This window comes from Rhagoletis zephyria, unplaced genomic scaffold (genome assembly GCF_001687245.7).
Source record: "Rhagoletis zephyria isolate East Lansing unplaced genomic scaffold, Rhagoletis_zephyria_1.1 Rzeph_scaffold_00151, whole genome shotgun sequence".
Classification (NCBI taxonomy): Eukaryota; Metazoa; Arthropoda; class Insecta; order Diptera; family Tephritidae; genus Rhagoletis; species Rhagoletis zephyria.
The window spans coordinates 336,308-363,873 of NW_016157235.1; the positions used below are offsets into that span (position 1 = coordinate 336,308).

The window sequence follows — 27,566 nt, forward strand, 5'->3', positions numbered from 1 at the left end:
TATTGGTTTCTATTTGAGTGTATTGAGAATCGGTCGGTCCGAAAAGGCCTTGTAGCGAAGACAATAGGTTTGTTCGTCGAGAATCCAGCGAGAATTAACACTCAAAATATCTGATAGTAAGAAAAAATGAACCCAAATTCTCTCTCATGTAGAGAAACTTGCAATTTTCTGTACGAACGCAAATTTGCAAGTTTTTCTGCCAGCTAGTGTCCACGGTTGCATTTCAAACAAAAGAAATTTGTATAGAATTTTTAAAATTCTTTCAGAGGGGCAAAAAACAGGATCTACGTGTATATATCTTGTCAGTCCGACTTTCTTCAACATACGTTTCAATTTCTTTGTCGGGTTTACTATATCGACTCTGGTTGAGATTGCATTCCGATTAAGAATACATTTTTTTTTGCCGAGTACCTTTCAAATCATTGGAATTAACTAAATTAATTAAGTAAACAAGTATTAACTTACATTTTTCATTTTAAAATCGCTCCAGTTTGTAAATTTTTAAATTTAACGAGCTTGTTTATTCAAATTATCGGTGACAAAAAATCCAACCATGTACCACAATCATATGTTTTTCCTAATTGCAAAATCATGCTGGCAAAATTTTTTCCGGCTCGAATTTGTAACTTCTCCCCTAGGAATAGTGTTTTTACTCGTGATTTATTTAAATAAAACATGTGAAATTTAGTTGAAACATTTTAGCCGTTTTTAGCCGGTTTTATTTGCCAATTTAGCCGGTTCGTCCAAAAAGTTCTGGCAACACTGAAATTGATTTTGATTTTCTGTCCCCACGACTTGATGATTCGGGTTGCCGCGTTCTCCTTAATATGCGTTCGCAGCGAATTGCATGTGTTATTTGCCCTCAAAATTATATGTAGGTAACAATAGCATCACCTGTTTGCTACAAAACAAAATAAAATGTGCCGAACTGAACGGTGAACCGTACTTCGGTACCCTCTCCGGCAAAAATGTGTTGACAGCAAATAAAAAGTTGTACGGACACGAACGGTGAACCCGCAAGTACTAGTAACAATTCGTAAAAATTTGTTGATATTGAATGGACCTATTAATACGCTAACATAAATTTTGTCCGCCTTCGTTTGGCGATTCTACTGAACCGATTTCAAACACCATTGGAAAGGCATTTTTCTATAGAAGAGGAGAGTTTTTATGGGTTCAAAATGGGTTGAAAATTGCGGCCTAAATCGTCGTTTAAAAATTTTAGCATTTCTGTATGGTTGTTGTTGCCACCTGTTTTCGCATTTTGTTTTACTTCGTATTAGAAATGAAGATAAAAAGATAAATGTGAAGATGAAAAAACAAATGATAAAAAACGATGAAAGTAAAAAAGTGAAGGCTAAATTAACGATAAAGTAATACATATATCTACATACATACATAAGTACATAAGAATTAGGGTAACTGAAAGATAAGGGATAAGAATCGGAATATATCCAGTAAAAAAAAATTTAGTTATCGAAAATAATCAAGTTATCCAAATGTATCGAGTTATTGAACTATAGAGTTATCGAAATGTTTATGGAGTTATCATTATGTATCGAGTCCTTTCAACTTATCGAGCTATAGATATTTATTATTTTATAGAAATTTGTTGGTAGTTATCGAAATTTGCAGGTTTATCGAATCTAAATTTTTCGAATTTTCAAATTATATCGAGCTATAGAATTTTATAAGTTTATCGAGTTGTCACATTTCATCGGATTTTATCGGAATGCAAGAGTGTATCGAGTTATCGACATTTATTGTTATAAAATTTTATCGCGTTATCGAAATCTATTAAGTTATCGAGGGATACAAATTGCACAGTTATCGAAATTTTTTGAGTTATGGATTTTAATCAAATTATCGAAAGTTAGTGGTTTGAAGTTTATCGAGTTACCGAGGCTAATGATTGCGTGTTTTAATTATCGCAATTTATCGATAGCTATCGAAATTAGTCGAATTATAGATTTTCATTAAGCTATCGCAGGGACGGAAAATAATCATCATCTGTCTATACTAATTATAAAGAGAAATCCGTTTTTTTTTGTAACAGGTAATCCCGCGAACGGCTGGGCCGATTTTCATGAAATTTTGTATATAAATAGCTTTCAGCAACCAACGTGTTTTAGGCAAAAAAAAATAACTTTTTTCCGGTGGGTGGACCAGGGACCGATCTATTCGAATAAATCTTATTATGGTCCGATTTGGTTAAAATTTGGTACGTAGGTAGCTTTTTACCTAGATTAGCATATAGGATCCTTTTTTCAGCGAAGTGGACCAGGGACCGATCTATTCGAATAAATCTTATTATGGTCCGATTTGGTTAAAATTTGGTACGTAGGTAGCTTTTTACCTAGATTAGCATATAGGATCCTTTTTTTCCGAAAAGTGGACCAGGTACCGATCTATTGGAAAAAATCGTATTAATGGTCAGATTGGCTTAAAATTTGGTATGTAGATAACTTTCTGCCTAGATTAGCATATAGGATCCTTTTTTCAGCGAAGTGGACCAGGGACCGATCTATTCGTATCTATAGTCCGATTTGATTAAAATTTTGTACGTAGGTAGATTTTTGCCTAGATAAGCTTATAGAATCCTGTTTCCCAATTTTCATGCAATTTCGAATATAAATAGCTTTGAGCAACCACCATATCAAGGGGCGAATTCGTCACTAGGCAAGTTTCTTTTCGTATTTCGTATTCCCGATCTTTTGCTACAATCAGAAACAACGGATACAGCCAAAATATAATAATAATATATAATATATCTATACTAATATATATTTTGAAAGCCTTTTTTTTAGTGTTCGCAAAGCTTGAGAACGGCTGAACCCATTTTTTGAAATTTGAGACACCTGCCGCACGTGTCCCAAGGATGGTTTTAGGCTAAAAAAAAAATCTATATGTAAAGGGGGCGTGGCACCTCCAATACAAACCGAATTTTTCGTACTGCATATCTCTGGAAGTGTTCATGGTAGAGGTCTAAAATTTGGTATGGAGATATACGAAATCAATCGCATACTCTTGGAGAAAAAATGGAGCTATTGTAATAGGGGGCGTGACACCTCCCATACAAACCGAATTTTTATACTGTATTCATGGTATTGTACTGAAACTTCGTATGGAGATATGTATGTATATGAAATCAAGCCCATACTTATGGAGAAAATTGGAGCTATTTGAAAAGGGGGCGTAAGGCCTACAAACGTACCGGCTTTTAGCTATCTTTGAATGTATTTATAATTCTTCTGTAGGTGTGTTTGTGAGTGAAATCCTCCTAATGAAAAAATTCTTCAAATTTATAACCGTGCTAAGAAATGCTGCACAGTTGGAGGATTTCAAGAACTGCTTCACGGATATAACACTTTCCTTAGGTTATTTAAAGCGGCAAATGCCCACCAAACCATAATCTTAGCAGATGAATGTGCCAATGAAAATCGAAAACGTGAATTGTTGGACAAAAAAGTTTCAATAAAAAAATAAAAATTTTGGGCGGGACGAAGTTCGCCGGGTCTGCTAGTATTTTATATTTTAACCAAAATATCAATAAGTTGTAATCGTCGTAAAGCAATTTTAACTATAGTCACGTTTTTGTGTTCGTGCGTCCTACTGTAATTAACAATGATTTTTACTTTTCGAGTTTAACCAATAAGGACTAAAAATAATAATTAATATTTGAGTCTTATATTTTCTTTGAAAGGAAATTGTTATTGCTCGATTTTTATTTTTTCGATCAAAAATAATGATTATTTCATGATTTTAATTTTTTTGCTCAAATATAATAATTCTAATTGAGTTTTATTTTTTCACTTAGGAAAAATGATTATTCAAAAAACTCAAAAGGTATTTGGTATACCTTTTAACGACGTATCATTTTCAGAGGTAGCGACACCCTAATAAAAGGAATAAGTCCCAAAATTGTTAGGTAAAATTGGCCTTTTAAAACTTCTAAATAATCATTATATTGAAGTGGAAAAATAAAAATCAAAACATAACCATTATTTGTGAACGAAGAAATAAAGTTCAAATAATTATTATTTCCATTGAGCGAATAAATAAAGCTCATTACTTAATAATCTTTATTTTTGAGCGAAAGAAATAAAAATCTTTTAATAATGGTTAAAGACTGATTTAAATTATTTTACTCATAATGATTACCGTCCCTGAGCTATCGGAATTTAGTGTTTTGGAAGTTAGTATGTAAAAGTTCAGAATTATCAGACTTTGCCGTGATCTAAGTGCAACGGGAGATAAAGAAGTTCTATTTGGGAGAAAAACTATTTTAATGCCTGGTGATTTTCGCCAATTTTTTCCGGCAGATCCCCATGGTTCCCGTGTCACCCTAATTGAAAATTGTGTTAAACCTTGGTCTAAATTTTCCTCTTTTACACCATTTGACTTTGACGCTTAGTATGAGAGCCCTCCCACATGAAACTGAATTTGTAATTTCTCAAATAATATACGTAATTGAAGAATATTGAGGAGAACATTAATTCTGATGACATTTTGAAATCTGTTATATTGGCCCCAAAAAAAGATGATTGCTCTTTTATCAATGCAGACATTTTGGAGCGTATGCCGAGATAAGAAAATTCATTCTTTAATGTTGATAAAAATAATTGTGACGATGTTCGGGAGCATAACAATTACCCTATAAAATTTTTAAACTTTTTAATTTTCAGCGGATTAACCCCACATAAAGTGGTACTAAACAAGTAAGAAAGTCTAAGTTCGGGCGGAGCCGAACATTAAATACCCGGCGCAAGTATTAAATATATGTTTTTCACCTTTCCGAAAGCTACCTCTACATGGTAAGCCGGGGTGTATCAATTTTGAGTAAATTAGCGTCCTTAAATTTCGAAATATTGAAGTTTCAAGCATTTCTGAAATTTACCGTTATATGAAAAGCGGCCGTAATTTTAGTCCGATTTCAATAATTTTCAGCATTTTGCTTCTATGTGGCAAGTAGAATAACCACACCGAGTTTAGTACAAATTGGTAGAACGGTAACCGAGATATATATATATGTGATCACAAGTGGGCGGTGCTACGCCCATTTTCCAAAATTTTGTCATAAACGTATTTCTTGGTAAAGAATTGTTGCAATCATCAATTTTGAACACACTAGCTTCAAAATTTACCGATTTATCGAAGATTTCGTAATTCTCTAAATTACCGTTATATGGGATGTGGGCGTGGTTAGTGTCCGATTTTTGATAAAAATTTTCGGCCATTTCGTAGGTTATGTCAAGACCTACAACTGTGCCAAGTTTGGAAGAAATTTGTCCAGCGGTTACCAAGATATACACATGTAACCATAAGTGGGCGTGGCTACGCCCATTTGCCAAAATTTTGTAATATTCTTATTTTTCGTCTAAAACTCATTGTAAATATCAATTTTGAGTGAATTATCTTCAGTAGTTACTAAAATATCGCAGTTTTCGTATTTCTGAAAATTACCGTTATATGGGAGGTAGGCGTGGTTATTGTCCGATTTCGCCCATTTTCAATACCATCCGTCCTACGCCCAAAAGAAGTTCACGTAGCAAGTTTCGTTAAGATATCTCAATTTTTAATCGAGTTATCGTGTGCACAGACGGACGGACGGACAGACAGTCACCGCTTAATCGATTTCTCTTTTCATTCTGATCATTTATGTATACATTTGTCTATATCTATCTCGATTCGTTTTGCCTGTTACAAACAACCGTTATGTGAACAAAGTTATAATACCCTTGTGCACAAGTGCGCTCGGGTATAAAAAAAACAGTATTGTAATGCTTACATATAAGCAATCTAAACACAAAGAATACTTTGGTGAGTTTAGGGTTGCCCGATTTTTTATGCGCGACATCAATACGTTGGACTTTTTCATGCTAAAAATCAGTACTTTTCAGTACGTTTTTTCAAAGCAAAATTATGAATGTAACAGAAAATAATTTAAAACGCCATAGTTCTTGTTTTTAACAATATCATGGTATATAAATAAAGTATAGTTCACAAAAAATAAAAGTGTTATTCATTTGATATTTACATATGTTTGTATGTATGAACATATTTAAAGAAATAAATGTAAGCAATTGTGTGTAATGAATTTCTGCCCACATGCTAAGGCGAAGATTTTGGTATACATTTAAACAAATTTAACCTTAAAGCCACTGCACTTTTGCTAAGAACTATCTTGGGTCAAGTGGTGTGGCAAAAAATGAGCCTAGCGCACATAGGCACTTGGGAAAATCCCCTGCCTTAGCACCACAAACCTCGATCAATTTTTGCGTACATACGGTAATTGCGAGAACTTAAAGAACTTTATACTGCTTTGCTTGCAGAGAAAAACGGTATTTGCGCAGCCGCTAAAGCAGCATCTCATTTTCCTTCTAAAAATTTGTAAGTTTTTCCCACATTTGAATAAATAAATTTTCAAATCATAAATTTTCATTTATTTATTTTGAATTTATTTGACATTTGAATTATTTCGAGAGAGTAAACTCAAAATGATAGCAAACGTAAAAAAACCCCAATGGCGGACGAATTGAGCGAGCGGTTTTACCTTTAAATATTTTTATCAAGGAATTCTATACATTTCATTTTAAAATTACTTTTAATTTGAAGTTTACTTTCAAAAATTTTAATTAGAAGCCAGTTTCTCTCTTTTCGCCAGGAAACAAACTTTATTCTAAAGATCCTCTCAGTTGCTTCGCTCTAGTGTGGTATTGAAAAAAAAAAACAAATTACATATTTTTTAAAACTGTGAAAAAGTACCACTTTTTAAGAACTTCATCTATATTTCCTCATGGCTTAAATAATTTTTTCGACAACGCAAAAACTGTGAAAGACTAAGAATTCGCTAAAAAGAGTATCTAACTCTATGTTTTGTATGCAAAACTCGTTTACAATGTCAGTAAATTGAAAAAAGGAAATTGTTAGTTATAGGCAAAAGCCATTCGAATATTCAAATTTATTGTCATTAAGCTGAAAGTTATTTTCGAGATAGTTAACCCTCGACACAAATTTCCGCCTTTTTTTTAATAGTTTAAGCTCCATCATATTATCGCAACTGGTACGTAACGATCCGGCGATATGCCAATAAAATGATTGATCTTTTTGTTGTATTAATTTCTTGGACATATGAAACATTATCTAAAACAAGTCAACTATAATTAAATTACCATCTTCCTATTTTTTACAGTACAGTTTAAGAAAGTTCCAACGTTATGTAAAAACCTTAAGAAAATGCTAAAGTATTTTGAAAAATCAGGACATTAGCGTACTGATTGAAGAAATGAGTAAAATCAGTACAAGAGTTGAAAAACCGGTACTGTACTGATAAAATCAGTACGCCTGGCAACCGTAGGTGAGTGGTACCCGCATGCGTGTGAAACATATGCATAACAACGCTTTAGGTTGAGAAGTTTTAACTGGAATTTCATGTGGCTTGCGAATATTAAACCCTGGCATTCATTTGTCCTGTTCGGGCATTCTTTTGCCCTTTTCGTCCCAGAGTACACAGTTTCCAATAATTCCCGCGTTTTATATGAATAAATAAATCTCAGGGGCAAATATTTCAAAGGGTTGGTTTTTTATTACGAACACCAGTAGAAATCGTTCATTTTACGGATTGCGGGTCCAAATTCCAGAGACTTCAGATCAAGGTCATTTGTCTGCCGACCAAAGGGTTTTTACAAAAACACGGTTTATATTGTTGCCCACTAATATAATATTGAAAATAAAAGAAAAAGATATAAAAAATTGTAGTCACGTTTAACTTAGATCCAAAGCAGAAAATTTTCCGGTAAGTATATTTGTACCTTATGAACATCTTCAGGGCTCTTAAAAACCTATAAAAACGGTCGAATTTCGACAGTAACTGGCACTTCTAATGAAGTATAAATTGCCACTGAGCAAAAACGAATGAGTAAAAAAGCGAGTACAGCCCCGTACTCGTGATAGAAGTGAAACTACTGGCTACTCTTAGAAACACAAAATAAAAAAGTCAGAACTTTAGCAAACGATTCGTATGAATAAAACTATTTTCCGTCAGTTTTAGGGCATAATTTCCGTCACAAAATTGATATACAATGAACTATTTAAAACCATACGCAGAAGACGCAATTAGCAGAAACACTCTGATAGAAGTAAGTAATAGCTAATTTGGTCTGCGTACTTGTCTCACCCGTCATAGTGACAGAAATGCACATAACTCGTTTGGATTACATTTTTTTTTTTTAATTTTTGTTCTAGGCATTGTCCCTACCTCGGAAAACTAACAGAAAATAATCGTTTTTAAGAAATTATTAATATATTTTAAGAATTGAGCTTTAAAATGTAAGTAGAAATGTCACACCCGTCACCGTGGAATGAGCCATATGTTCTCGCCTGTTTTACGCTACAGCATTCTTTAGGTTGTTTATGATTTTCACTTGTTTTCATACGTGCTTACACATTAGCTCTGATCCAATACTTTTCGTGTAAAACCTTGTAAAAATGTCAAACAGGAAAATTATTCTCTGAAGTGAGAGTAAAAAGTGAGTAACAACAAAAAGTACGGGAACAAAAAAAGTATTTTTGCTGTAAAAACGTCAACCAGTGACCGCTTGACACTTTTCATGATTCTACCAGAAGAGAAAGTTCGGGTTAAATCTTGCAACTTCATTCTCTACGCAACTCTGCAAAAATCGCTCTCCGTTGCAAGATTTGAAGGAATCATTTTTCCTGTAACTTCCTGCAAGTTCGTGTAAAAACCTGTAAGTTCATGGAGTATTGGATCAGAGCTTTTATGAACGCGAGAATATTGTTGTTAACAGTATATGTATTAGGGATGCAGTCAAAAAAATACATCGATGTTTCTTTCTATTTGATGCATCGAAATATAGCATCGATTCATATCGATATATCTTATAAAACATCGATATTTTCGATGCATTGAATGAAAATATCAACAGTTTCTTTCAATTTAAAATAAACAACAAGAGAATGAAACAATCAGAGCTTCGATAAATGTTTAAGTATTAACACACAGTGAAATGTATTTATTGATTTCAATAGTTACAAATCGCAGTTTCTTGGTATTTTAAAAGCTTTCGGAAAACTTTTTCGACCACTTTTCGGCTACCATAAGCATAGTAAAATAATATAAAGTGTGCCTGTTGCGATTCTATTTCGGTACACTTATTTGGTAATTTATTTTCTTTCGTTTTAATTTTATGTTAACCCTTTTGAGTGAGAACTTATGAAGTTTTTTTGATTTGAGAAAAAATTAAAAACACATGTCAAGAAATTCTTTCCGCTCGTGCAAAAGCACACATAACGTTGGAGTACTTAGGTTTTCAGTCCCTCAGCATGAGGACCTAAACCGAAATCGGTCAGAGTTGTGCAACAAAACCAGAATTGAAAAAAAGCGAAAATGACAAACTCAAATTTTGCTTTGAAATAAGCGTACATCACTTTATATTATTTCACTATGTTTATAAGCTATGTGAAACAATTTGGAAATTGCTGTTTAAAATCTGCCCAAATTTCCAAAGGGTTTTAGAATGTCAATATCATATAAATTAATATAAATTTTTAGAAGGTTGTTTGGCACTAAACGTTTCTACTAATAAGTTAGCAATTTATTAGTGCAAATAACTAATACCTTTTGCATAATATTAAAATGTGTATTTTAATAGTGCATAAATAGTGAAGTTTCCGAAGTGAGCGAAGAGTTTGGAAGCATACAAAATAAATTTAATACGTACAGTGTACATTGCACACAAAAGTCGATGCATCGAAAAAAATACATTGATATATCGCTATATGTCGGAAGGTCCAAAACATCGGTTTTACTCGATGCATCGATAGCAAACATCGATGTTTCCGGAGTAGAACACACATCACAAATATGTAAGATCTCAAGCTCTGCTTACCTTAAAATTCAGTCTTCCCAATTTTTGCTCGCTTTGTTTATCCTCCTCGTCACCTTCTTCAGCATTTTCAGTGAGTTCCTCCATATCAGGCTGAACCTATGACATACCAGAACCCAATAACTACTAAGATATGATAGCGTTTTTGATACTTACTTTCTCTTTGTACGCTGATCCTAACAATTGTACCGATTTCATATCGACACCCTTCTTACCCTTACCATCTTTGGTCCGTCGCTTCTTCAAGAAACGACGTACACAAAAGAAGAGTACACCAAAGACAACGAGAAATACCAATATGATGATGGCCACCACACCCCATGTGGGCAGGCCGGTCTTCTCGGCAATCACTTCGGTGACCACTTCGCCGGCATGCCCGATTTTCTGGATGGTGGACACTGCTGTTGTGGTGGGCTCCTCTGTAAAGGGGCAGCAGTGTTATTTGAATGTTGAGTTCATTCGGTGTGAAGTTAATGCGTCTGTATGTAGCTAAAACTTATGTAAGTACAATGTATATCTATCTCACCCTCGGCTTCTGTTGTGGTTTTTGGTGTTAGGGTGGTTGCCTCTGTGAACATTTTTTGACTTTCCGCTTGCTGTTCTTTTTGTTTTTGCGCTAACTCACGAAATACCTCACGCTGCGTGGTTTCCTCCACCCTTTGGTCTGCCGCTTCCAGACTGGGGGTCGATTCCTCCGGCATCTGCTCTTGGGTGTTGGCATTCGTATTTGGTGGCATTTTGTGCTGCTGCAAGAAATTAAAATCATTATCAACTTAATTTATTGAGTTTATTAAAAATAAAGAAATGTTGATTTGCTCGAGTACCTTCGTATAACAAAAAAAGAGAGCTGTATACCTAGGGGACTCAGTAAACTTGTTAAGCCTAACGTAAAATAATGGTCAAAATAGTTTAACGGAATCTTGGTAGTCCAAATAAATGACAGAAATGATATCAAACTGATAGAAAAAATAGGCGAACACACCTAATATTTGCGTTAATGGTATGAAGACCCCAAGTCCATACACTCAGGGCCTTCACAATTGGCAGTTATATTTAAGGAAATCGTTGAATTTTTTATAACTGTTATTATATATACATACATACGCGTATGCATGCAGAACTGAATCATACCCAGTAGAAAAAAGAAGTAGCGAAAAGCAATTACAGAAGACCTTCCATTGAATATACAGGGACTTACAATCTGCACGATTTCCTTAATTATTTTTTTATGAAACGGGCCCAATTGCAACGCATCGCGTTTTCCCTTGCAGCTGACGATAACTTTGCCGCCTATAATCCACATCAAAAACTTCCTGAACAAAAATATATTCGGTTGGCCAATATATTCGGGCACGTGACGTAGATTAAGTTTAGATTAACTGACGGTCGCTGTGGTGTAGTGGTTAGCAGTGCGCGCTACCACTCCGAAGGGCCTGGGTTCAAACCCTGGTCAAAGCAACATCGCAAAAAATAGAAAAATGGTTTTTTCTTAACAGCGGTCGCCCCTCGGCAGGCAATGGTAAACCTCCGGGTGTATTTCTGCCAGCTTCTCATAAAAATACAATCGCCGTTCGGAGTAGGCGCAAAAAGTGTAGGTCCCTCCCATGGGCGTAGCCAGAACAAAATTTAGGGGGGTCTATACAAAAAAAAAAATCAAAACCAATAACTTACTTACAAAAAAATTGTTTATTGTAACATAAAACTATTGTGACCAATAGAGGTAAATATGTTGTACAAAAACACATAAACAGAAGTTCACAAAAGTTGATATAAAACTATTCATCGATTTTACTGAGCATGTTTATTTTACGAGGAGGAAGCATCGGGAGCCTAACGCCGTCACTGTGAGACTTTAACCCAAACTAAAGTTCCTACCGTCATGTATCGTTCCCCTCCCGGTATCACCTTCAAGGATTTCGTCGGGATTATAACACTGTGTGACTGATAAGGTTATACAATCTATTCTCTTCTTCTTCTAGTTATTTGGCGCTGTAACCGGCAAAGCGGTTTTGGCCGAGTTCAACAAAGCACGCCAGTGGCCAACGCGTAAAGGCCCGTAAATCTTCCGCAAAATCTTTCTCTCGAATACCCCAAGAGCCACCTCCTCATCCATGCTTCTGCGCCATATACCATGGTTTTTGTACGTCGAAACACTCCTACTGAATTGCCTACTTAGTCCAAGGTAGTACTTGTTGGGTAAGAGTGATTCTGTGTTGGATTTCCATGCTCACATTATTATCGGTGCTAATGCTGGTTTCCAAGTAAACTAAATTCTCTACTATCTCCAAATTATAACTGTCAACAGCGATGATGTCAGTGTAATCGGCATAAGCCAGAAATTGTTCGCTCTTGTATTAAATCGTTCCTGAGCGGTTCACTTCTGCAGCTCTTGTTATCTTCTGCAACATCAGATTAAAAAAGTCACATGAAAGGAAGTCACCCTTTCTGAAACCCCGTTTGGTGGCGTTCCTGGCAGAGCTGGTGGTATTGCTCAACGTCAGTTTACACAGCCGTATGAGTTTTGAAGGGATGCCAAATTCAGACATAGCGGCGTACAGGCAACTTCTTTTAGTGCTGTCGAAAGCGGCTTTAAAGTCGAATAGGTGGTGGAGGTCCATATTTTTCTCGCGGGTCTTATAAAAGATTTGGCATATTGTGAATACCTGGTCTATGATGGATTTGCCAGGTCTAGAGCCGTACTGATAAGGCCCAATGAGTTCATTGACGGTGGTATTCAGTCTTTCACATAATACATTCGATAAGACCTTGCAACCTATGCTTAGAAGGCTGATCCTGCGGTAGTTGGCGCACATGTCGGGGTCGCCTGTCTTGTGGATTGGGCGGCAGAGCGCAGTTGAATTCCAGTCGTCGGGCATGCATCTTATTAGCTCCTTGCCGGTAGCTCAAGCACCTTTATTGCTTTTCATCAGCATAATCGCTACCTCGTCATAGTCAGGCGCTGGGATACCGACTCCATTGGCATCGACTGGGGACTCGGGTTCGTCTTCTCCACTTCTTTCAGTGATTCTGCCATTCAAAAGGGTCGACAAGTTTCCCTCCATAATTTGAGTTTGTTCTGGACATCGGTCACTAGGTCGCCATGGTTGTTCCTACAGGAGTCTTGAAACCTTCGGGTTTTTTTCTGTCGGACAGCATCTAAAGCATTTTTGTCTGTAGCTTCTTAACACTCCCCATCGTACCAGTAATGAGCGGGAAATATGGTTCCACTGCTCGCGTATGCCGGTTTGTTGAAGGGTGCTCTCTCACAGCAGGTGAGAGAGTCGAGCGGCGAATCCATTTGCCGTCTGTTTTGATTGCAGCTTTTCGACGTTCAACTTTCCTTGCATTATTGGGGCCCCTTTTTTTGCTGCACCGAGGTGGGGTCGTATATTGGCTGCAACAATAGAGTGGTGCGAGTCGATGTTTGGCCCCCGGAGTGTAAGTATGTACATCTATGACAAAATGCTCGATTTGGTTTCCCGTTTTTCGATCTGGAGACACCCATGTAGCTTGATGGATCTTTTTATGCTAGAACCCAGTACTACATACTGCCAAGTTTCGGGCCCAGGCAAAGGCGATCAGCCTCAGCCCGCTGTTTCTATGTGGAGGCTGAATTTCCCGACACTGGCGCCAAAGATCCGTTCGGTGCCCACCTTAGCATTTAAATCGCCAAGAACGATTTGTATACGTTTCGGGGGCAACGCTAATATGTACGTTCTAAGTTAAGAGATCCTTGGACGCCTCGTCCTTCTCTTCCATCGGGGCATTGGCACATATGAGCGAGATGTTGAAGAATCTCGCTTTGATGCGGATTGTGGCTAGATGTTCGTCCACTAGAGTGAAAGCCGGTCTCTCTTACCACAACTCCAACACCGACTTGCGCTCCTTTACGTGGCAACTGTAGTAGATGTCGCAAGGCACCACGCTTACCTTCCTCAGCCCGTCCATCGCATTTCATTGATTTCCCTAGGACATCAACCAGCCGGGCCGTGGCACCTTCCCGGTATTCCAGGTGCATACCCTCGAATCATAATCGTTCTTATGTTTGCCGTGATTGTCTACAAAAGAAGCGGGTATCATACGAGGCGATGTGTTTTTTTTTCTTTGGGCAGGGTTTTAACGTGGTTTGACCCAAACCCAGCGCCGAAACGGGTGTTTGGTCGGTATCCAGAGGATTCATGTATATAAATATCCGGACGTAGTAAGCTGCGATTTGAAGCGTAAGCACACGAATCATGTCTGACCACTCCCAGGTGAATGGCAGTCAAAAGCTTTGCAGTACTGGGGAATGTACAAAACATAGTGGTCAAAGGCGAATATCTCAACTAAACCCTGATGTATTTTTGAAATTCATAGCTCTACATACCTGTATATTAAACCAAATAACCGGACCAGACGTTATTTAAAATAAAAAAGGTTAAAAAATTAACTTTTCCGTATAATAATAATAATAGATTGGCGCTTACACATATGTTAGTGTTTGGCCGAGCTTCTCCTCCGATTAGTGGCGTGCGCCTTGATGTTGTCACACAAAGCGGAGGGGACCTACAATTTTACGCCGACTCCGAACGGCGATTGTATTTTTATCAGAAGCTGTTTTTTATGGCAGAAATGCACTCGGAGGTTTGTCACACCGTGTAATAAATGAAAAATGCATTAAGGGCCATTAACTTATCTATTTTAAAGTATAGTCAAATCATTAGTTAAACTTAACTACAGAAAATTCTGTGTAATTTTTAACCGACTTCCAAAAAAGGAGGAGGTTATCAGTTCGTCGGAATATTTTTGTTTTATGTATGTTACCGCATAACTTTGGACCACGTCAACCGATTTCGATAATTCTTCTTGTATCGGAAAGGTAGTGTCTCAGAGCTGGTCAATTTGGTTTAGATCCGATCACTGGATCATGAAATATATATATAAATTTTTTTTTATATGAGAATTGAAGTCGGGGTTTTTTGCTAAAAATTACTTGTTGTGTAGTAAAGTTTAACAAATTATTTAACTATAATTTAAAAAAGATATATTAGTAGCCTCTTATATGCTATTTTTATTATAGAAATTTATGTGCGCTATGTGTTTTCTGCCATCTGCTGTAATTACTTAAGAAACAAGCGTCTTGGCTGTTCACCAAACCGGTCTATAGTTTTATGAATAATCTCAGATTGGTTCTGTGATACAAAACTTTCGATGTACGCTTAGAAGACACAAACCTAAAGACAAACTAATAAACAACTTGATACAGAACCGGATGATCCACATATCCACTTTTTAAGTCAATTTACTAATTATTTTGTTAGCATTGGGTGTATAATTTGTTATATAGTTTATATATATAGGAACAAAATTATCGAGCAGCCATTTCCTGGTACTATTTTTGAATATCTGGGCAAAAATTTGGAAGTAAGAGGGGGGGCGGGTCCGAGCCCTACGTGGCTACACCCATGGTCCCTCCCCTTTGGGTAACAATATCAAAAAAAAATATCAAGGCGCAAGCCACAAATCGGAGGAGAAGCTCGGTCAAACACTAACATGCACAAAATAAACAACACAAATATTTGCGCAAATACCAATTAGTACAAATAGGAATCGAGTAAGAATCTTATTTGAACCAATTGGTATTTGCGCAAATATTTGTGTGGTTTATTTTGCGTATTAGCGCCAATCTATTATTATTAACTGAGCCCTAACATTTCACAGATGCCTTTTGGCAATTAAGAAAACCCAATAACAAAAATAAAAAATTATATGTTGGGTCTAACGAGATTCGATTCCGCGACTTCCTGAAAGCTAGCAAATAATAGCAAACAGCTCTGCGCACTCAGCTACAGCCACAACATGTAAATGTGTTTTAAAATTTTTATTTCAATCGTTCAAATAAACTTATTTTCAAACTTGTGTAGCTTGTGTCAATTTATTTGCTTAACACATTGCCTACTCACTTCTCGAGAAGGAGCACTGGAAGCACTCTGTTCGTAGTGATGTTTAGATGTGCTCTGCACTTGCTTAGGAGCTGTTCCGTAATACCTTATAAGTTTGTTTGATTGATGATAAGATTGTAAAGAAATTGAATCAAATAAAAATTTGAAAACACACTTACATGTTATGGCTGTTGCTGAGTGCGGAGAGCTGTTTGCTACTACTTGTTAGCTTTCAGGAAGGCCCGGGTTCGAGTCTCGTTAGACGCAACATATAATTTTTCATTTTTGTTATTGGTTTTTCTTAATTGCGAAGAAGCATCCGTGGAGTGTTATACCATGTCCCCACCAAAAAGTTAACCATCTCAAATCGAACTTAACCACATCACTAACTATTGCTGTCCACACTGCGGTTTGAGGTTTATAAAACAGTACAAATGTAAAGAACTGTGTTCGGACCTCCAAAAATCGATTCAGGCCTAAATTACTGCAAAATCGGAGCAAAAACAAATTTTCCGTACTAGATTGAATTTTTTATTTTTGTTTCTGACATTAATTGTTTGACTAAAAAATTTTCTATTCATGCAAAATAAGAACGCGGGGCAATGTAAGGATAATATGTTACATATTTAGGTAATTTTTAGCATTTTCTATATAGTAGAACGTATCTAACACTTAATTTTTTAAAAAGCAAACCTTTTCTACTTTATATAAATTTCATTCTACATATATTTTTTAACAAGTTAAGTAAAGTTCTGCATCCGCCAATTTGTACAGCCATACATCAAAAAATAACGAAGTTACTTTATTGACGCATTGCTATGAAAGAGTTACTTTTTAACAGTGAGATTTGGCTAACTTTCAATTTTTTAACTGAAACCGGTGGTGAACACTCAAAAAACGGCACCAAGAGGGGCATAGCATGAAGAAAAAAAACGGAATAGATTTGAAGTCAAGCGGAGTAGAGGAGTAGATTTCAAATTTTTTCAAAAACCGGAGTAAATCTAATCTGATCTTAGTTGAGTCCAAACACTAGTAGGGAACGAATTCTTTACATTTTAACGCTAATGACCCACAGATGGCGGGAAAACACAGGGTTGTATCAGACTTTCGACGTGGTTTCGAGTTGGTTAGCTTTTAACCATCTCAGTGAAATGGTTAAGTGCTGTCATTTTTATATGGCGAAACTACGCTAAATCAAGTGGGTTATCGGGATAACCAACTCAATAGCCATAACTACGTGGTTAGCTCCGGTGGGGACATGATATTAGGGCTTAGTTAGTCTAGACTTAATTTACGTAACGTGACCTAATATATTGGCCAACGCAATACATTTTTGTTTAGGAAATTTTTGATGTAGATTATAGGCGGCAAGGTGACCATGAGCTGAAAAGGAAAATACATAAACAAAATATTTTCGCTTCTGGCTAATTTAACGTGTTGAGTAGCCATTGGCGATTTCTTACGTAAATTAACTTAAGTCTAGACTAACTAGGGTATTAGGCATAATTTACGCATTAAAAGTAAGCCTTTCTATGAGCTGCTCTCCCGAATACGGAAACGCAATACCTTGCAACTGGGTCCGTTTCATATAAAACTAATTAAGGAAATCATGCAGATTCTCAGTCCCTCTAGATTCCAGAGAGGGCCTTCTGCATGGGCGTGGCCAGGTAGGGGCAGGGTGGTGCTCGAGCCCGCCCCCCCTCCTAACTTTCAAATTTTCCTTATATATATATAAAATAGTACCCTGAAATGCCAGCTTAATAGGGTCGAAGTCAGTGGAGTTCCAGAAACAAGTAGGTACCTACATTAAAAAAAAAAACCATTACAGCCTTAAAACGTTTATTTATTTATGGGAAGACGTACCGAAACTACTCACTTTTTCATCGTCACTCACAAATCAAAAATCACAATTTTTTTGCTTAATGATTTTGGAAAGTCTTCAAATATAATGTTCATATTAGAGGCGATGGAAGTTGGCATCAAATACAACATATCTGTGCAGTTTCAAGAAAATGGCATCAAATTAAAAAAAAAGTAAGTGCGCCTGGGCCACACTGGAGAAGTGAAGCTTACGGTACATACATTTTATTTTATCTCATAAGTGATGAGTTATGAGTCATAACCAATATACATGTTTACATACAACATCCGCTTTTCCTTAAGGTTATATTTTTTGTCTTTTTTCTATCTAGATACCTACCTCAACCCCTGTTCGTTCTAATTACATTTGTTATTCTGTTTTCCTCTATCTTCATTTTCATCTTTATACTGTATCGATAATAAAATCGATAATCGAGATAACATCCAATAAAACCTCGATAACAAAACCGATAACAAAATCGATGAAAAATTCGATAAAAATTTCGATAGCAAAATCGATAATAATATTGGTAGCAAAATCCATTAGAAACTCGATAAAAATATCCGTCAAAAATCGATAAAAATATCGATATCTATAACAAAATCGATAAATATCGATAACCAATTCCATAAATATTGATAAGAAATCGATAAATATCGATAACAAACTCGATAAATATCGAAATCAAAATAGATAAATATCGATAACAAAATCGGTAACAAAATCGATAAATATCAATAACATAATCTATAATAAAATCGATAAATATGGATAACAAAATCGATAAATATCGATAAGAAAATCGATAAATATCGATAACAAAATCGATAAATATCGATAACAAAATCGATCAATATCGATAACAAGGTTGATAAATATCGATAACCAAATCGATAAGAATCGATAACAAAATCGGTAAATATCGATAACAAAATCGATAAATATCGCTAACAAAATCGATAAATATCGATAACAAAACCAATAAAAATATCGATTATTTTATCGATGTCTCGAGAATCACGAAAATTTCTAAAATCCCAAAATAGTTCCCGGATTAAGTCTCTGTGTCTCTCTCTATATCCTTTCCTCTTTAATTACCTCTATTTTAATCTTTCTTCCCCTATCTTCATCTTTGCTTTTATCGGTATCCTCATCCTCCTTTTGGTCTTTACTCTTATGTTCACCATTTTTTTCATCTACATATTCCCCTTCACCTTTGCCCTTATATATATTAGTAAAGTGTTTAAATTTACCTTGGTCTTCATTTTTGCCTATATCTTTACGCATCTTTGTTTTAGTTTTTATTTTTACCTTTGCCTTTATCCTTTTCTTTACCTATGTACGTACTCACATTTACTTTCATTCCTGTATTGGTCTTTTTCTAATTGTTATTCTTTAACCTTTTATTAGCAAATTTTTGTTAAACTAATGCCATATGCATATACACAAGAATCACTTGTTTCAGCCCCAACCATTTCCGTTGCACCATTTCCGTTGCACCATTGCCGTTGCATCATTTCCATTGCATACACACAAGAAGTACTTGTTTCAGGCCCAACAATTTCCGTTGCACCATTTCCGTTGCATCACTTCCGTTGCATCATTTCTGTTGCATACACATAAGAATTACTTGTTTCAGACCCAACCATTTCCGGTGCACCATTTCCGTTGCATCACTTCCGGCATCATTTCCGTTGCACCATTTCCGTGTACATTTTCCGCTGAATTTGCCAATTTACTCCCAACCAAGCAACCGGCGCTAAAGAAGTTTCACTTCAAAAATGGCAGCATGCAGAACATCTGTCACAGTTATTTCGCAATAATTTGGGATACTTAGTGATAGAACTTTTTAGAAAAGTATCGATACTAGTACTCATTTATAATACTCTAGAAAAGAATCGATGCCAGTACTCATATTTGCAAAAAAGTATCGATAATACTCGTACTTCTAAGTATTTTTAGGCAAACCCGAAAAGTTAACAAAAATCAGATTGCTTTGTTTACATATACGTACATATGACCCTTTTCTTTTTGTAAATTGAATAGACATTGCTTTTAATAGCTGAAGTCTGATCTAACAAGCATTTCTAACGGAGTTTTTGAAATGAACTTGCAATAAGTTTAAAAGTGTAAAATAAATGTTTATAGCAAAATGCTTATCTGAAGCTTTTAAAAGAAACTAAAGCCATTGTCTAAAGGAAAGATAAGCTCCCTTTCACAAAAATTTTCTTCGAAAGCGGGCTGGATTTCGAATTTAAAACCAAGGTAGAATAAATTGGAAAACGAAGGCTCCGTTATTCTGGACCACCCTCCTAACCCATTCCTTACACCGGCACAAAAAAAATTGGTGTGTGCTTTTAACCAGACCCATTTGCCGCCACATACAGTATCGGTCATATCTATAGCACGTCATTTCAAAGTGAAATTGTTTGCCACTGTTAATTATTCACCCTTATGCTGTAATCCGTCGTAGATTCGATTTTGCTACGAATCGTAAAATTGTTATGCTGTAATCCGTGTTGTCGTATCGTAATTTCGAAATTCGTAGGCCATCTTCGAAATTCGTAATGTTGGTATGCTTGAATGCGACGTAGCTGTCATTTTTATGTATTTGTTGGAAATTTTGTACGAACAGCAACTCGTGTCGGACCGAAACCAATTGTTTTAAATTATCAATAAAATAAAGAGTGTAAACGCAAAAGTAAGTACGTAAGTTGAAGTGTGAATAGAAAAAAAAAATATTATTAAATGTTTACAAAATTATCAGATCGAAGATCACAACAAATCGCTCGCAATACGAAAAACTGGTGGAATGCATGAGCGAAAGGCCAGACATTGGTCGAGGCTTTGTAAAAGGAGCTAAGTGGATGTGCTGGAATTTTGGGAAAGCGTTCCAAGATTTAAAGCAGGTGAATATCTAGTGAAATGGAGGCCCTTATAAGGAGGGAGCTTATATTTTATCATTTAAGCTAACAGAACAATCTTCTATCAATCTCCTTTGTATATTAATGCAACTGTTAGGTGTTCTTCCTCCTAACAAATCGCTCGCAATACGAAAAACTGGTGGAATGCATGAGCGAAAGGCCAGACATTGGTCGAGGCTTTGTAAAAGGAGCTAAGAGGATTTGCTGGAATTTTGGGAAAGCGTTCCAAGATTTAAAGCAGGTCAATATCTAGTGAAATGGAGGCCCTTAAAAGGAGGGAGCTTACATTTTATCATTTAAGCTAACAGAACAATCTCCTATCAATCTCCTTTGTATATTAATGCAACTGTTAGGTGTTCTTCCTCCTGGGACAAAAGTGCACCGGCTACTGAATCCTTTGTATTCTACTTAATTAAGGAAAAGTATTTTCAAATAATGATTAAACTATTTTTTTTTTAATTTCACTATTCACTTGCGATTATATTTATTTTGATTTGTTTCTATCAAAGCAGCTGATTAAGAACTTCGAGTTTCACGTTTTAGCTGGCAGCGCCGCGGATAGTTACGATCGGATTACAGCATATCAATTTTCGAATTTTCGGAACGGAGCTACGAATTCGTAGCTACGAACATTCGGATTACAGCATAGGGGTGATTTATTTCCTTTTAAGAATTTTCATTTAAAATATAGTTCATTCTCAGACAAGCCCCATATAAACCCAAGTTTAACAATTGATAGAAAACTACAAAAAAGTGCAACAAATTTTCACCTAAATTTCGAACTTTTTTCTCGGAACTGTTAGAATTTTTCGAGTACACAGTTTTTTAGCCACTTCAATTTTAGTCTGATAATGTACAATTTTCAAGCGGCTACGAATTACCGTTGATTTTTTCAGAATTTTTTCTGTCGCATTGGCTTCCATATAATGAATAAACTCAATTTATATGTATATGGAAGAAATCCGCAACACCTTTGGCAAAAACAAATTCTAACAAATCAACGGTAACTTTTAGCTACTTGAAACTTGCACATTATCGGGCTAAACTTGATTGGGCTATTAAATTGCGTATTCAAAAAAATTTTAACACTTCGGAGAAAAAAGTTTGAAATTTGGGTGAAAATTTGTTGCACTTTTTTCTAGTTTTCTACAAATTGTTAAACTTGGGTTTATATGGGCTTTATTAGAGAAAGAACTGTATTTTAATACGAAATTCTTAAAAGTAAATAAATAAACATAAGTGACACACAATATAACTTGGAAATGGCGTTATATACATATGACAGATACTGTATTTCGACCCACTGAATCCAAATCTGAGGTCCGTTTGACTCGCTTTTACCATTTTTTTCACAATTTTCGCAATTAACTCTAAATTTAAGGAGGTGTACAAGGCAAATGGACCTCAATACATGTCGATATGTGGGTCTGGTTAAAAACAAAGACCACTTTTTTTGTGTGGGCCAGTGTTATCGAAGGTATGGCAAGAGATTCGTTTTCTAATTATTTAAGAAGTTTTAACCGAGCCAAATGTCCACATGACTGCTACCTCTCCTTCTATGTTGTATAAAAGTTTCATAGCGATTACCAGTAGCTCACCAGAACAAAATATATATTAATTTTTCGGTTTTTTGAGTTATGACAGTATTGAAGTATATGAACGTTATGCCCATGGGGTAATTTTTAAACATTTTTCAATGTAATTGAAAAAAAAAAATTTTACCTAAACAAGTTTTTAAAACGTCGATAATTTTTGGTATTCGCGATATTTACTCAGTACTTGTCAAAAAGTATCGAGTCCTCGATACTACTCAGTACTCATGAAAAGTATCGATATTTTGTACTCGGTACTCGTATCGTCCTATCACTGGGGATACTTAAAAATGTTAAAATGAAACGGTAAAAATGTTCTTCTTGCCAAAACCAACGAATCTAGTGTAATAAAATGAGTGTATCACCAAATGAAAAAAATAGCATTGAGTAAAGGATGACTATGATTTAAGAAACTAAAATTCCGTTTTAACAAGTTTTAATTTCACACTCGAAATTCATTTTAAAATTGTTATCTACATTAAGAAAGTATTGTATATGTGCATAAGGAATACTGTGTAAAGATCTCCCATGCAAATATTTAATTACTTTTAAATTATACGACTTTTTAGCTTGTGCTGGGTCAATCCATGTCAAATCGACCAATGCACTGTGCGACCATTTTCATTTTTAGCGGCAAAAACTCTGTTCTTAAACTTTCGCTTTTTGCAAAGCTTTTTTTTGTGGTCGAGTTGTATCAAGTTAGTGGGAAAAATTCGAAAAAATTATGACAGTCGGCTTTAACAGCTGCTGATGTGGTCGTTTTTTTAAATCAATTTTTCAGTTGCGAAGCATGAAAATATCAAAAAAGTAAAAAGTGTTTTTGCAAAATATACTCGCAATTTAATTTTTTTATAAATATGGATTCCAACACCTGTCTTTAGTACTTATTTTGATATTTGTAAAAGGTCGACAAAAATGCGAGTGTCTTCTATGATAAAACAAGTAAGAGCAGCGCTGTCTTCGGCTATACCGAAGGCTTCATACCTTTCATGAACATCTGCAAATTTTAGTTTGACAGATTACTGATTTTGAATACATCTGCATACATCGATAGAGGAGTTACATACTTATATAAAAAATCGCATCTAAACAATCAGAGGTATGGAAGATATACTTTATATGGCACCAATCTAAGTGATTTTCACTGCTATGTGATCGGTATGTAAACCGGTAACACAATTTATTGGGTTTAGTTTCCTACATAAAGGAGATATATGGCAAAAACTGGTATCTGAACAATCAGTGCTATAGGAGATAAAGCTTATACAGCATAGATTTTGACGATTTTCTCAGTAGACTTTGTATTATTATTTATAAAATATCTTACGAAATTTATCGGTTTTAGCTGTTCAAATAAAGGAGTTTTACAGTAAAATCCCATATCTGAACAATCAGATGTATGGAAGATATATGTTGTAGTCATCCGATCCTTGTCTTTTATTTTAACTGTAAGTATTCTGTTAATAATGAGTGAAAATGGTGCAGTCATGTTCCTAGCTGCATAAATGGAGGAGATATGATAAAAGACCTCATATCTGAACAATCAGTTGTATGGGGGCTGCAGGTTATAGTGACCCGATCTTTGTTATTTTCGCTGTAAGTCTTCTGTTGATAATGAGTGAAAACAGCGCGAAATTTCATGGTCCTAGCTACATAAATGGATGAATTATAACGAAAAATCTCATATCTGAACAATCAGTTGTATGGGAGCTATAGGTTATAGTGACCCGATCTTTGGCATGTTCACTGTAAGTATTCTGTTGATAATGGGTGCAAGTGCTGCAAAATTTCATGTTCGTAGCTGCATAAATGGAGAAGTTATAACGAAAAATCTCATATCTGAACAATCAGTTGTATGGGAGCTATATGTTATAGTGGTCCGATTCTTCCGGTTCCGACAAATGATTAATACATTATAAAAATACACCCACCTACCAAATTTGATCCGGATATCTCGAAAACTGAGAGACTAGATTGCATACAAACAGACAGACAGACGGACAGACGGACATGGATAAATCAACTCAGCTCGACGTTCTGATCATATAAGTATACATTTTAATGGGTCTATCTCTTTTTGTTCTGGTACTTACAAACATCGGACCAAAGTTATAATACCATTTCATGCTCATGAAAGGTATAAAAATTGGAGTCCTTTTCCAACGCCCAATACAAATTTTATATCATTGGAAAGTTTAGAAAATAAGCTATCGAAATAAAGCATTTGCGAAAAAAAAAAACAAAAATGGTACATTGTTTAAAAAATCCAAAAAAAAAATTATTGCAAATTGCGAAAAATTAGAGTTTCCACCAAAAGCACGGAAAAAGTTCTAACAGGTCAGCAATTTTTGATTCTCTATCATAAGTGTGACATGAGATAAGAATTTTAAGAAAACTTGTGTCTCGTAAGAAAATGGGCTGAAATTTGCATGTTTAAACTCGTATTTACGATTCGACAAAAAACCGCGGCAGCAAAAAATTCTTTATACATTGGTTACCAGTAGCCATAGCAACAACATGGTGGAGCTTGAACAAAATGCTGCAATAAAATGTTTTTCCTGGTACACTTGACGCCGTTTGTATTGATCGGACTTAATTAAAATCCTGTGTAGTAGATTCTGGAAAAAATGTGGTAGATTTAGAAAAAATGTGGTAGATCTCAGGTTCAGGTCAAACTTTTTGCAAAAATTAAAAAAAAATCGGCAAGGTTTCACCTTAACTGAGAACTTTTTAATTTGAATCTCTAGGAAATATTTTTAACTTGGGTTTTGCCAATTTTGAAAATCCTCAAGTAAAAGTAAACAACAACAAAGTCTAAGCGGTAGAAGTTATAGCAAGTATTTCGGAGATCACCACATCTGCTCATCAGACTTCTTTTTATACCCGAGCGCACTTGTGCACAAGGGTATATTAATTTTGTTCACATAACGGTTGTTTGTAACAGCCAAAACGAATCGAGATAGATATAGACAAATGTATACATAAATGATCAGGATGAAAAAAGAAATCGATTAAGCCATGTCTGTCTGTCCGTCCGTCTGTCCGTCTGTCCGTCTGTCCGTCTGTCCGTGTACACGATAACTCGAGCAAAAATTGAGATATCTCAACGAAATTTGGTATGTAGGTTTCCCTTAATCCAAGGTAGGTTGGTATTGAAAATGGGCGAAATCGGACTTTAACCACGCCCACTTCCCATATAACGGTAATTTCCAGAAATACGAAAACTGCGATATTTTAGTAACTACTGAAGATAATTCACTCAAAATTGATATTTACAATAATTTTTAGACGAAAAATAAGAATATTATAAATTTTTGGAAAATGGGCGTAGCCACGCCCACTTATGGTTACATGTGTATATCTTGGTAACCGCTGCACCAATTTCTTCCAAACTTGGCACAGTTGTTGGCCTTCGCATAACATACCAAATGGCCGAAAATTTTTAAAATCGCACAATAACCACGCCTACTTCCCATATAACGGTAATTTTCAGAAATACGAAAACTGCGATATTTTAGTAACTACTGAAGATAATTCACTCAAAATTGATATTTACAATAATTTTTAGACGAAAAATAAGAATATTATAAATTTTTGGAAAATGGGCGTAGCCACGCCCACTTATGGTTACATGTGTATATCTTCGTAACCGCTGCACCAATTGCTTCCAAACTTGGCACAGTCGTTGGCCCTGGTACAGCATAAAAAATGGCCGAAACTTTTTAAAATCGGACAATAACCACGCCCACATCCCATATAACGGTAATTTAGAGAAATACAAAATCTTCGATAAATCATTAAATATTGAAGCTAATTTATTCAAAATTGATGCTTGCAACAATTCTTTACCAAGAAATACGTTTATGGTAAAATTTTGGAAAATGGGCGTGGCACCGCCCACTTATGATCACATATAAGTATATCGGTAACCGTTCTACCAATTTGTACCAAACTCGGTATGGTTATTGTACTTGCCACGTGTAAGCAAAACGTTGAAAATTATTGAAATCGGACTAAAATAACGGCCGATTCTCATATAACGGTAAATTTAAGAAATGCTTGAAACTTCAATATTTCGAAATTGAAGGACGCTAATTTACTCAAAATTGATACACCTCGGCTTACCATCTAGCGGAAGGTTTCGGAAGGGTGAAAAAACATATATTTAATGCGCCGGGTATTTAATGTTCGGCTCCGCCCGAACTTAGACTTTCTTACTTGTTTTTTCTAGACTTCAGCAGGGATCGAAGCTGCGTAATCGATGTTCAAAGTCAGAAGCTTTAACCACTGAGCTATCTACATCCCGTAGACTCTTGATGCTAATTCATTTTCCTTATTCAACCAACTACTATAAAGTTCAGCGGATTTGCAAATAAGCAAATGGATGTATAGAACTGACAACAACAGCCACGCTGTCGAGTTTAAATAGCGGCAAATCAGCTGCACTTGATAGTAGTTGGTTGAATAAGGAAAATGAATTAGCAACGAGAGTTTACGGGATGTACATAGCTCAGTGGTTAACGCTTCTGACTTTGAACATCGATTACGCAGGTTCGATCCCTGCTGAAGTCTAGAAAAAAAAGAAGTCTGATGAGGAGATGTGGTGATCTCCGAAATAGTTGCTATAACTTCTACCTCTTAGACTTTGTTGCTTTTTCAATTTTTCCTAATAAACAATCGTGGTACAAAGCTCAATAAAAATATTAAAATTAAAAAAATATTAATAAGCCACAATAACATTGACAAATATTTAAAATTCCATTTGTTTTCAACTATTTTAAAATCGATTTGTTTCCAACTCTTTTAAATGTTGTTTGTTTCTAACTATTTTCATAGCTGTCTGCTTCCAACTATTTAAAACCTATTCTTTTCTAATTACTTGTATACCTGAATGCTTACCACTATTCAAAAATAGTTTTATTTTGTAGTAACTATAAAATTTTATTCTTCTTTCTCTAGGCATTCTACATTAGTTTCTCTGTAAGGCATTCTGTGTTCGCTTCTCTTCGCTTCCAACTATTTTAAAACCTATTCGTTTATAATTACTTGTATACCTGTCTGTTTACCACTATTTAAAAATATATTTATTTTGTGGTAACTATAAAATTATATTCTTTTTTTATCTAGGCATTCTACATTACCCTGTCGGAAAAATGCAGACAGTCTCAAAAATTTACCAATTTAAAAAGTAGTTGGAAATCAACTGCTTTGAAACAAATGCAGCTAGCGACCGTTCAGTTCTTCAGTTATTTTTTATACCCGAGCGCACTTGTGCACAAGGGTATATTAATTTTGTTCACATAACGGTTGTTTGTAACAGCCAAAACGAATCGAGATAGATATAGACAAATGTATACATAAAT

The 27,566-nt window shown here is 35.4% G+C and overlaps 1 protein-coding gene across 11 annotated transcripts in view; it reads right to left on the minus strand.

Annotated features, from left to right (window-relative positions):
- The window catches only part of Syt1 (Synaptotagmin 1), a 388,134-nt gene that overhangs the window by 295,362 nt on the left and 65,206 nt on the right, over positions 1-27,566 (minus strand). For 7 of the 11 annotated variants that reach the window (XM_017639432.1, XM_017639425.1, XM_017639462.1 and 4 more), the window contains 3 exons: positions 10,432-10,651; positions 10,062-10,324; positions 9,909-10,004 (listed from right to left, as the gene is read on the minus strand). In XM_017639432.1, coding sequence (XP_017494921.1) covers positions 9,909-10,004; positions 10,062-10,324; positions 10,432-10,642 — 570 coding nt within the window. In that variant the 5' untranslated portion in view covers positions 10,643-10,651. Of the gene's footprint in view, positions 1-9,908; positions 10,005-10,061; positions 10,325-10,431; positions 10,652-16,519; positions 16,525-26,362; positions 26,374-27,566 lie in introns of those variants that run through there. The other 4 variants (XM_017639446.1, XM_017639397.1, XM_017639438.1 and 1 more) reach the window with 3 other exon arrangements.